The 12,447-nt window shown below is 44.2% G+C and overlaps 1 protein-coding gene across 1 annotated transcript in view; it reads right to left on the bottom strand.

Moving 5' to 3' along the window:
* LOC306923834 (F-actin-capping protein subunit alpha-2) overlaps nt 1–11,461 on the bottom strand; it is a 45,949-nt gene extending 34,488 nt beyond the window's left edge. The window contains exon 1 of the mRNA XM_079502176.1: nt 11,363–11,461. Coding sequence (XP_079358302.1) covers nt 11,363–11,401 — 39 coding nt within the window. The 5' untranslated portion in view covers nt 11,402–11,461. The remainder of the gene's footprint in view (nt 1–11,362) is intronic.
* Between the last annotated feature and the right edge of the window lie 986 nt (nt 11,462–12,447).

Here is a 12,447-nt window from a genome sequence, read left to right as displayed (position 1 = left end):
CTCACTCTCTTGAAATGCTGGCACGCCCCAGGAACAGAGATAGTGCTTATGTGACATGAGTGGTTATTATCAGTGTTGTTTTTGGCAGCAAATTTTGATTTTAGTTGTAGTCGTAGTCTCTTGAATAGTTTATTCAGTTTTAGGTCACATTTTAGTCACCTGGAATGTTTTAGTGTTAGTCTAGTTTTAGTCGACAAAAAATCTACAATTGATGTATTTTGGCGGGCCTTGATGCCGTCGTAAGGACTGTTTTTACACTGTTTTTACACTGAAAAGAGCCGATCTACAATGTAGATCTGCTATTTTCAGCATGCAACCAATTGTAAAATGACTTCTCTTGTCCACTAGTCCCTTCCTAACATTTTAGTCTAGTTTTTATTTGTTGACGAAATTGTCAGTGTATTTAGTCTCAGTTTTAGTCATCATAGCTTAGTTTTTATTTAGTTTCCATTTAGTTTTCGTCAGTGGAAAAAGGTAGTCGACGAACATTTTTCGTCTTAGTTTTAGTCGACGAAAACCCCCCCCTTCATAATCACCATCCTCCTCCTCCTCATGGACATAAACTTTCGTACTACTACCATCGAGCGATGTTCTTCTTCGTCTATGGGTTTCACAAACTAGTTGACTAGTCGAGAACTATAACCAGTAGTCGACAGACTATCAAACAGTTGAGTTGATTAATTGTTAATGATTTAAAAAAGGATATCGTTTTATAAAGCAGGGGCCATATGTCGCTGCATATCCATCTCGGAGACACCTTTGCCGTCATTACAGAGTTGTTTTTGCTGTGGCTTTGCTAGTAATAAATGTTCTGTAAATGCGTTGCCGGAGGGGGTGTTTTTTTGAATACCTGCGACGGTCCCAAAAGAAAACCTTGCAAAATCCTGCAACGCCCTGCAATAATGCTGATATAAAGCACCTGAAGCATGTATGGTAATTACCCTTGACTAAATGCAGAGGAGAACGTTGTTTAATACAAAACGTTGTTCCCAACCAGTATGAAGCATCAATTGCATGACCTACGGTCATAAGCAGTAAAGCAAACTATGTCGCTGTCCGTGGTGCTGTAATGGCCTTATCTATCAATCATTCTTTTTGTGTCCCAATGGAAATATTGCAGGATTATGCGGGACTTAACAGCCCTTCCATTTTGCATGCGGGCGGGACAAGTGGTCAGAAATTAACTGAGAAATGAAACAGTTAAAGGGCCACTTCACCACTTTTCAACTTCTCTTCCTATAATTGGTCCTAACTAATGTTCATGATAAAATACCACGATTTTTTCCTACTCAGTCTGTGTCTCATAGGAAGGCTGTGGGCAGTTCAGAAACCCGTCCACCAGTGACATCATCGATGGTGAATCCAAGCTAATAGAAACGGCAGGCTTTCTTTTCCTGAAAAGTTGCAATGCAAAAGTTGAAGCCATCGTTCTCACGATAATAAAAATCTAAATATATTTTAAAACAAATCTTGTTTAAAAAAAAATTGGTGGACGGGTGTCCGAACTGCCCAAAGCCCTCCTATGAGACACAGACTGAGTAGGAAAAAATGGTGGTGTTTTATCATGAACATTAGTGAGAAATTCAGCGGAAATTGTGACTAAGAGAGCAGCCCCACACAGGGTTCTAGTAAGGGCAGACACTCGACTGAGTGAGTAAAAAGAAAAATAGTATTAAGGTCACACAACACATTTATGTGAAATGGTTGTGAAATATTTGCCATTAGAAGATTATATCAAAAATTACTTTTATTATTGAAAACATTACAGTGCGTGATACATTAACCCATTCTGGGCGGGAACCCCTTGGTGTTTTAACTAAGCATTATGTTATACTTTAGCTATTGAAAAATAGCAGATCTACAAGCTCATAGCGCGCTAGAGCGCGCTACGAGCTTGTAGGTCTGCTATTTTTTTTTAATTGTGAAAATGCGGCAAAAATCTTTGAATATATATTCTTTCAGAAGTTTATATTATTATAATCACAGTGCATTATACTATATCAGTGCCGTTTGGTGTTGTTGAACATACATAGGCATGCTTGAACAATTTTCCTGCTAGATTAATATTTGGTGGTTGCGTTCTATCTGCGTGCCGTGCAACGCCTTGTAAATTGCGTTATTGGTGTAACTAGTATAACCCATTCTGACCTGAGATCAGATTCTAAAAATGTCTTCTACATCCTGACAGTTTTCTTCTACATCCTGACAGTTTTCTGAAAAAGCTATGTTTCTATGTCAGTCGTTCTTCGATTTTTCAAAAATAGCAGACCTACAAGCTCGTAGCGCGCCACTCGGTGGCGCGCTATGAGCTTGTAGATCTGCTATTTTTCAATAGCTAAAGCATAACATAAAGGGGTTCCCGCCCAAAATGGGATGAATCACAAACAGACCGTGAACACAACAGGCACAAGATTCCTCTGACAAGTTTGCTAGGGGTTTTGTCCAATCAGATGACAGCTCATTCGTAAATAGACTCTCAGAGCCAATCCATGATTCCATTTCACCTACCCTACAACCCCAGGTTTGTGACTGTCCCACCCACATTAGACCCGATTGTATTCGAGACGTTTTTGACAAGAATTCATCATAGTCATTGGATGAAAGAAATATATCTCGCGTAACTAGTCGACTACTTTTTGGGAGTAATTTGATGACTACTAAAATTCAGTTCAGAGTAACCATGAAGCCATGAAACATGAACCATTAGTAGACTAATTTCATCTAGGCATTGACTAACATTGACTAACACGTTTTTACCAATGTATGTTTTCTTGTGCCTTTGAATTGAATTACACACATGCACGGACTATATGAACACAAAGAGTGAGCAAGCGAGACCCCTGGTAGTGTGGGTACACTCCAGATACCTGCCGGCGCGTGCACACACACTCACACACACACTCACACACACACAGTCTGGGCTTATCGCCACACTGCAGCTCCCCAGCCAGTGAAGGAGAATTGGAGAGGCCGCACTGAAAAGATGAGAAGCTAAGGTAATAATCTGCCGTCCACCGTCCACCCCCCCCCCCCCCACAGCCCCAAGGCATCTCTCCATCTCAATATACCAGACAGATAACGGGAGGTGTTTGGGTGTGTGTGTCTGTGACACGTGTGTGGGCGGGGGGGGTCTGTTGCTGGGTGGTAGAAGATGGTGCCATCTTCAGTCATCAGTCTAAAGTCATTAAATTCTAGGCTCTAGGCTAGGGAGTGTGATAAATGTGACTGAAGACAAAATGTGAGGAGACAGAGAGCCCGATGCAACTTTTTTGCAAGTACAAAAATCACACCCGTGTGAACTGAGTGGTGCAACTCCCCTCCCCCCTCCCTCTCTCATTAGCAGGCAACAGTGCAGCACTATCTCTCTCTCTCCGATTCTGGCACAACAGCGCCCCTACTTGTACTCATAGTCACACACAAACATAGGTTAACACATAGGTTAACACGGACATTGTGGTCCTTGGAGTGGTTGCACCACTCAAAAGTATGTTTCTGGCTTCTCAAACGGGCAAGTGGGTTTTTGCAGGGGTTTTATTTCATTTTTTCGTTCCTTTCGTCCAGTCAACGAGATCTCTCGGATACGGTCACAGGTTTTATCAGCAAGTGCATAGATGGTAGCCACCCCCCCCCCCACACACACACACACACACACACCTTTGTTCGGACACATTTACCCCAACTGCGAGGTTTGTGCTTCCCTCTGTACCAACAACAATGAGACAGCCCTACAGGGATCATGTCAGAACACTGATACAGCGTTGCCAGTAGATTAGTACAAGTACCTTGCTCTCAACGTCGTCAATAAGAAGACCAAGGAGCCGATTGTGTGTGTTTCAGGAAGCCACAGCGAGAGCACCACAGCCACCCGATGCGTCAGCTACTGCTTCACTGGCCCGATTGGCTGAGCTTTGCGTCACATTTGTACCGCATACCGTTAGGGATGCACCGATGTCTCTCGATCGGTGATCGGCAATTTACCCTATCTGGAGAAAATCGACTTATACCATACCATTTAAGTGGTATGAAAGTCAATCAGATAATAATATAATTTTGCTCGATATGTCCGTATGTGTGCCCCACCACTCATACTAAACTAATGTACAGGGCACAGGAGCTTGGATCTCTCACATGACATGATGCATGGTTTTGAGGGGGAAGAGATTTTTTGTACACTTAGGCCACTTTTACACCGCAGAGGATCGCTACACATTTTTTATTCGTAGGAAGACCGGTGCGAGGGAGCGCTTGCTCATCCTAGGAACTCCAAATATGGCCTACGGGGCGGCACCACCAATGTAATAAAACATAAGCGACATGAACCGACGTGAGCCATGATGTCACACATTTTGCGGATTCAACGTTTTGTCAGTTTAGATGAAGACGGGAACCGGAGGGGTCCGTGCGCTTTTCCGACGAGTCATTCGCCCGACATGCGGAAAACGACCAGATTACGTTTGGCGAACATGCGTTAAGGTTGGCGACCAGATTAAGGTTGGCAAACATGCGTTAAGGATGGCGAACATGCACTGCTCCGTGCTTGCGGTTATGGTTAGGTTAGGGTTTGAGGTAGGTTGTCGTTGTCGGACCAATGACTGGTCGGAACTTTAGTACTGCACCCGAACCGGAGCGTTTTCAAAGATTTCCACTCTGGAAGGAGTTTTCACTTTGTTCCATTTTTAAAGGTGTAGTGAAACTTTTAGACCATATCCGTGGTCATCATATGGGCATACCTAACAATGGATGCCAAAAATATATATGTTTTATTACTTCCTGAAAACGAAAACGTGCTGCGTGATGACGTGTCGAGGCCCACATATCAGCCAATAAAAATGAAGCTCACCCGTTTAATTCCCCATATCTCCGCATCCGTCCAGCACAGGCTGCACAGCTGCTACTGATTACAGAAATCTTCCGTTTTTATTCCCATTCAAGATAACATCCAGACAGTGTACTCGGTTTCAACTTAATCATCACGCTAAAATATGCATCTGAAAACATTATAGGGTAGAAATGAGCCACATAAGAGTAAACTGGTAAAGCTGGCCGACTATCTGACTTGTAAACAAACACTCCATGCTGTCCTGCGTAGCATAGCTACCGTCCCTAGATACCGTCCCATCCCCTGAAGGGATGCAACGCTCTGATTGGTTCAGAAACTTCATAGCTGTGTTTCAACTTGAAACCGTCTGAAACTTAAAAATAAAATATCCACCATTTCCGTTTCACTACGCCTTTAACCCCCGATACCACTGTTGCCATCTAAGTGGAAGGCACATCTGATATTTTATTTGACTGTTTTCTATGGAAACGTGTAAAAGGGACCTTAGTTAACACCACTGAGGTGTTCAGTTCATTCCTTCTCTCTCCATCAGTGACATAACAAACAGTGGACGTGTACAGACAAGACTTTTCATTCCTCTGGAGTCTGGACTCACATTCTTCACTAGTAAATAAACACCAATGTAGCTGAATGTCACCGTTAATAGTCTGACTGTACTCGTTTCTAGCCCTTCACAATCCCTGACCGTCTCCAAAACTGCAAGAAACAAGATACTTTTCCAGTCCATCTCTAGTTTGGACACAAAAAAGCACATGTGACAATAGCTCAGGTAGCAGAATATTAACATGCAGACTTCTGTCTACATCTTTCATGTCCCCCACACACACAGACTACATCAAAAGCCATAAAGAAGGCATATATAAGCCATTTTGGGCGGGAACCCCTTTTGCTGTTTTAAACATTGTTATAATTTAGCTAATGAAAAATAGCAGATCTACAAGCTCATAGCGCGCCACCGAGTGGCGCGCTACGAGCTTGTAGGTCTGCTATTTTTGAAAAATCGTGATAATATTTATTTCAGAAAACTGGAGGATTTAGAAGATTTCTTTTTTAATTTCGAGGTCAGGCCTAAGACTTCTGTCTACATCTTTCATGTCCCCCACACACAATGACTAAATGGTAAATAAATGGTAAATGGTGCATTTATATAGCGCCTTTATCCAAGGCGCTTTACATAGATTGTGCATTACATTCACCCATTCACACACACATTCATACACTGATGGCAGCGGAAACCATGCAAGGTACCAACCAGCACATCAGGAGCAATTAGGGGTTCAGTGTATTGCTCAAGGACACTTCGACACTAACTCTGGGGGAGCCCGGGTTCGAACTGGCGACCTTGCGGTTACCATCCGGAAACTCTACCCCTGAGCCACCGCTACATCAAAAGCCATAAAGAAGGCATATTTAACTGCTGCCAGCTGGAATCTTTGCAAGGAAGCTTCCATGTGCAGGTGACTGTCTATACATAATGCATGCTGCCATCCACGCACGGACGATTTCTAAATATCAAGGACTAACTGAACATAGAAAGCCTTTAATCCTTCCTGGCTTAAATGTCATCCCAATAGGTTACAGCCCTGGTTCATCTTAACGTTAATTAAAACAGCATTATTAAGTTAGAAATGCCAGGGCAGCCCGGACGGTTAGCTGCAACCGTCTGGGCACCTAGGCTGCCATGCCAGCCGGACGGCGTGCCGCGGGTTCGACTCCCGAGCCCGACGGCCTTTGCCACGTGTCACTCCCCATCTCTCTCCCCCTTCCCTGTCTAATTACTGTGCCCTATCAATAAAAGGCAAAAAACACAAAAAAATATCTTTAAAAAAAATAAAAAATGCCAGGGCTTTGGCATGGCTGACTTCATCAAGGTGTTAAAGGACCACTTCACCACTTTTCAACATATCTTCATACAATTGGTCCTCACTAATGTTCATGATAAAACACCACCATTTGTTCCTACTCAGTCTGTGTCTCATAGGAGAGCTTTGGGCAGTTCGGACACCCGTCCACCAGTGACATTATCATTAGGCATATTTTTTTTTAAACAAGATTTGTTTTAAAATATATTTCGATTTGTATTATCGTGAGAACGATGGCTTCAACTTTTGCATTGCAACTTTTCAGGAAAAGAAAGCCTGCCGTTTCTATTAGCTTGAATTCACCATCGATGATGTCACTGGTGGACGGGTTTCTGAACTGCCCACAGCCTTCCTATGAGACACAGACTGAGTAGAAAGAAATGGTATTTTATCATGAACATTAGTTAGGACCTATTATAGGAAGAGAAGTTGAAAAGTGGTGAAGTGGTCCTTTAACTCACTGCCTCCAACAGCTACAGACTGGGACAGAGTAGAGGCCTCAACGCTAGCTCACCCCAGGAAATCGGTCACAATGTTGTTGCAAGCTTGTAGATCCCTATTTACGCAATTGTTTAGAATTCTTTTTGAAAATGTATAAACTTTTTTCAACATGGAAACGATTAACGATTTTGCAACATACCTGTAATTGCCTTTACATTACATATTTGCAAATAGGTCTAAACACACCACAGATACATTTGTATCATAAGGGAAACAGTGATTGAACCTGCGCTGCCCCATCATCAACATCTAACCCAGTAACATGTACACTGAGATGTATCATCAATGGACAAGACGACTTCATAAAGTACCCTACTTCCACTCTGGTCTGATAGATAAGACTCTTCATCTGATTGTATTCTCACCGAGCCCAATCCTCACATTACTGACTGACAGAAAGACAGGCCAGACATGACAGGTCTAAAAGAGGAACTGTAGGACAAGACTCCCAGGGCTGCTTTAAGACTTCTCTAAACACTGATTCAAACAGGCCTAGGTCGTTTAGTACAATGTTCTTAGTTCAGTAAAACATGTTTGATAAAATACACTTCGACTCTGACATTAACCCATTTTGACCTGAGATCAGATTCAAAAAATGTCTTCTACATCCTGACAGTTTTCTGGAAAAGCTATGTTTCTGTCAGTCGTTCTTCGATTTTTTTCAAAAATAGCAGACCTACAAGTTCAAGTGGCGCGCTATGAGCTTGTAGATCTGCTATTTTTCAATAGCTAAAGCATAACATAATGCTAACACCAAAAGGGGTTCCCGCCCAAAATGGGTTAAGACTCTCAACACTGATTCAAACAGGCCTAGGTCGTTTAGTACAATGTTCTTAGTTCAGTAAAACATGTTTGATAAAATACACTTCGACTGACATTAATAACCAGTGAATATTATAAGTATTATTAATGCTTGTGCTAACATCAATCATGCAGCCTAGTTGCTGGAGAGGAGGTGGAAGGCCCTGCTAAGCCAGGCACACAGACAGCCAACGGTTACATTAGCAGATGATCCATACCGTTACTGAATGACAGCAAACAGACTAGCTAATGCTGCTCTCTCTCTCTCCCCTGTCTCTTCTCCAACTGTGTGCAGTAACCAGGAAGGAAGCGGTCAGGCCAAAGGGCAGTGGAAGGAAGAGAAACAGACACGGCTTGGTTATCCGAGGCGGAGGAGAGAGACTCTTCCTCCTCTGCTAAATCATTAACGGATTAAAAAGGGATTCGGTTTGTTGACTAACTCCCCTGGTGAGATTTCATCTTGTTTTGGAGATGCACGAGTAGCAGTGACGCTCACTTAAAGGAGCATTCAGTGATTTGGGTGATTTGGAAAACCACCCAGTCCGCCACCGGTAACAAAATGTGCACATGCACGCTCTACAGTGGGGGGAAGTGCAACAGGCCAACAGCATGTGCACCAAGGCCCGCCCCAGCTCGATCATGATTGGAGGAAGGCCCCTCTCATCCTGATTGGATGAAGGTTTTGCCACCCGCCACCAAAACTGAAACTAGGGTTTTTTGACCCCAGGGGCTCACTGGGGACAGGGAGGATTTCCTTATATGGTCAGCACACTCTATAGTAGGGAGGATTATCCAGAAAAAAAGAAAAAACAAGTGATATTTGAATTAAGTCAAATCACTGAATATACCTTTAAGTTGAAAGGAAGACAATCAAGACATTTATTTCTGCCCCTCAGACCGAGATGGGCTCTCCTTGACATGCATACAGTTATAGGCAGGCCGATAAGCACAACTTAAGTAGCTTGTCAGTGTAAACACAACAAAAGCTACTGTTCAAAGCACATGCTGATACGATAATAGCCTTGTCTGTAAACACAACAAAAGCTACTGTTCAAAGCACATGCTGATACGATAATAGCTAGTCATGATTCCCAAGCAAGAGTGGTTGGGGACGCGTCGTCTTCAATGTCGCTGCCTTAAACTCATCCGACGAATTACCAAAACAAATACCTGCCTGCTCTCGGCTACCACGTTGCAGACGTGGACCTGAAAATACACATTGCAACTGCAGGGATTTGAAGACATTTGAAGCAGTGAGTGAGGAGGTAGGTGGTTTCAGTGTCTCACTCAAGAACACGTGGTGGTTAGTGAGTGAGTGATGGACTGTCCTCTCACTAGTTGTGGGGATCAAACCTGTGACATTACAGAAGACAGGTCAAGTCGACTACAAGCTCTAGGGCCCTTGGCTATTATGTCGACACTCTGATCCTGCAGGGGGGAATTTTGTTTTCGGCTTTACCGAAATGGGATCAGATTTTTTTTAATGTTTTATCCCACAATTTTGTAACCCATTTTTTTCACCCAGTGTCAATTATCTAATGTAATCCTGGGCGCTACACTTCCTCTGCCAAACTGGGGGGGCAGCGGACTGACCTCATGCCTCCTTCTATGCATGAGGAGTCCAAGCTGCTTCTTTTCACCTGACAGGGGAGAGTTTCCCCGGCCGGACGCAACGCGTGGAAGGAACACGTTATTCCGACCAGTTCCTTTCCCCTCCATCAGGTGCCCCGGCTGGCCAGGGGGAGGTAGTTTAGAGACCAGGATTACGGCATGTTTTTGTGAGGGTACCTACCCTAGGGGACACGGGGAGAACATGCAAACTCCACACAGAAAGGCCCTTTCGCCAACCCCGCCTTGGGTATGGGCACTGATGACGCGGAGGAGGGAACACGCCCCCAGTGCCCACAGCGTCCCCAGCGGGAATCGAACCCAGGACCTTCTAGCTGTGAGGCGACAGCACTACCGACTGATGGGATCAGACTTGAGTGGAGGGTGACAGCAGTTAGGGGTCAAGTGTCTTGCTCAGAGACACCTCAACACATTGCCAGGGCAGGAATCAAACCCGGGACCACCTGTTTAATAAAATGCATACGCGCCCCTATCGGTTGGGAGGCTGGGTGTGTTCGATATAGGCACACTTACCGCACTGCCAATACAAACTAATAGGTGAGTGTGCTCCCGGTGTGGAACTTTGAGTTTTCCGAACGCACCCAGTTTGAGATAAATAGCCTGAATGCTTGGATAAAAACGTTTTTTTTTATTAAACGTGCAACGGAATGCACGGATGCTAATAGCCGACCCAGCAACATTCTAACATCCCCAGCACCGTGGTGAGCGCTTTATAGTTGAAATCTGAACGTTTAATTACACATTTGCTCTGTAACTGTCATGTTTCAGGGCTAACACAGTGACACACACACACACACACACACACACACAGGGTTGGGGCAGGGCAGTTGCGAGGTGAGGTAATATCGTGTGTAAGTGAAAGAAGACCACACCCATTGGTCACTGACCTGACAAAAGTCTAATAAAGTTGAGCTCTATCAGACAAAAACATACACCACATCTCTTTACTGTTGACTGAACTGGCCAAAATGCCATCTTACCTTTTGAGAGTAATAAAATAGAACAACAAATGTAAACGCTGTAGTGACTGTACAACACTAGAATAGATGAAGTTACTTTGTTGTGATTCAATTGCTACGCAGCTTTTAAACCTTCTCCAACCACAATCACACCCAATTATTAAGCAATTAACCGACCCAAAAGCCACTAAAACACAATTCCCAAGCAATAAAAAAAAGTGCATCTGTGTGAACTAAGCAGCATGCTAATAGTACGGTATATTGGGTGGTGGCAGGCGGTAGGCGGCTAAACAAAGCTAGCCATTCTAGCTATATCAGCTCAGTCTGTGTCTGTGTGTGAGAGAAGTGACTTCAGTTCACAACAACCAGGCAACACAACAAGGGCAGCTCCCCACTATAGCTGACAGCCACAGCCAGCCAGCGCTCCCCTACAGCGGGATGCATAGGGTCTCTTCCCTCGGTAAAAGGGACAGGGATGGAGGTTAGCTCAGGTTAATTTGTAACTAAGGTGCAACGGTTCCTATTTTGAGTCCGGACCGTACAAGGATCCGAGGGAGGATTCGCAAACGAGCGGAAGTTGAGCTAAAAATAATAAGAGCAGGCAGCAGCAGCAAGCGGCGGCACCGAGCGCGGCCCGTTTGTCATGTTTATGTCCGCTTTACGTGCACTTTGGACCGGGCGAAAAGGCTGCGCGAAGGCCCCGGTCACACACGCCGCGTCTCCGAACGCCCGCCGGCGCCTACGCGGGGATAAAAATCGGCATCTTTTACCTTTTCCTCGTCGGATAACTGCTCCTCATGATCCGCCATCTTTTCTTCCGGGCACCACCACCAGCTTCTGTCAAAGCCCAGCGTGACGTCATAATATGGGCGGGGGGAGTCTGGGTTCCTCCCGTGTTACGTCGAAAGTGGTGGCTTAACACGTTCGGTGACTCCGTTTTGTCCTTAAACGATTTTGTTTAATACAGAATTACAGATAACAGGCCATACCTGCCTGGCCAGCTGGCCTGGCTCGGTCAGTCGGGACTCGGGTGTGACGTTAAACACCAACACAATAGTTTATGCCCCACCATCCTTTCCATGTTGTGCACAATTTACAGAGTTATTATAAAACAGTCAGTCAGTCAGTCGCACTCGCACACAATTCGATGGATCATGGGTTTTTTTGTAACACCGGTAGCGTCAAGTATTTTGGTGCCTGTGTAGAATGTAGATCCATCATACAACGGCTATTTAAAGGGATAGTTCAGAATGTTTTAACTTAAGCTGTGTGAAATACTTGCCATGCCATCTAATCTAGTAGGAGAGTGGCGACACTAGCGTTGACTCCAATTGTAACAATGGAATGCAGAAGTGCTCATTCTATGAGTTAAGACTTTGGGCACGTTCTGAAATACCGCACCGGAGCGCACTGCGCACTCGCCTATTAGTTTGCATTGCACAGTGCGCTCAGTGCGCTATTTCCGAACGCGCCCTTTAATATATTAGCGCCCCTCACTTCACACGGGTGTGATTTATTGTGTCCATATCGCTATGCCGAAAGAGGGGTCAAAGTTGAATGAAAGTTGCGCTAATATTTTAGAAATAGGTCAACAATACAAATGACACTAGTTTTGTGGATTAATTTATTTGTAATGCCCAGTGCCCCCCACAAAATGACCGGAACTACTTAATATTCACCAAAACCAGAGCAGAATTCCCACGTCTGACGGGACTGTCACTAAAGCAATCAATTAATACAGTTGCAACCACTATATTAATGGCAGGTAGTATTTCATACAACTTAAGTTCAAACATTGTGAACTATTTAGAATTATTTAGAATGTGTACAGTAGAGGTCAATACAAAAACTGCTA

This window comes from Electrona antarctica (assembly GCF_951216825.1).
Source record: "Electrona antarctica genome assembly, chromosome: 5".
Lineage (NCBI taxonomy): Eukaryota > Metazoa > Chordata > Actinopteri > Myctophiformes > Myctophidae > Electrona > Electrona antarctica.
This window is presented reverse-complemented; position numbering and strand designations above follow the sequence as displayed.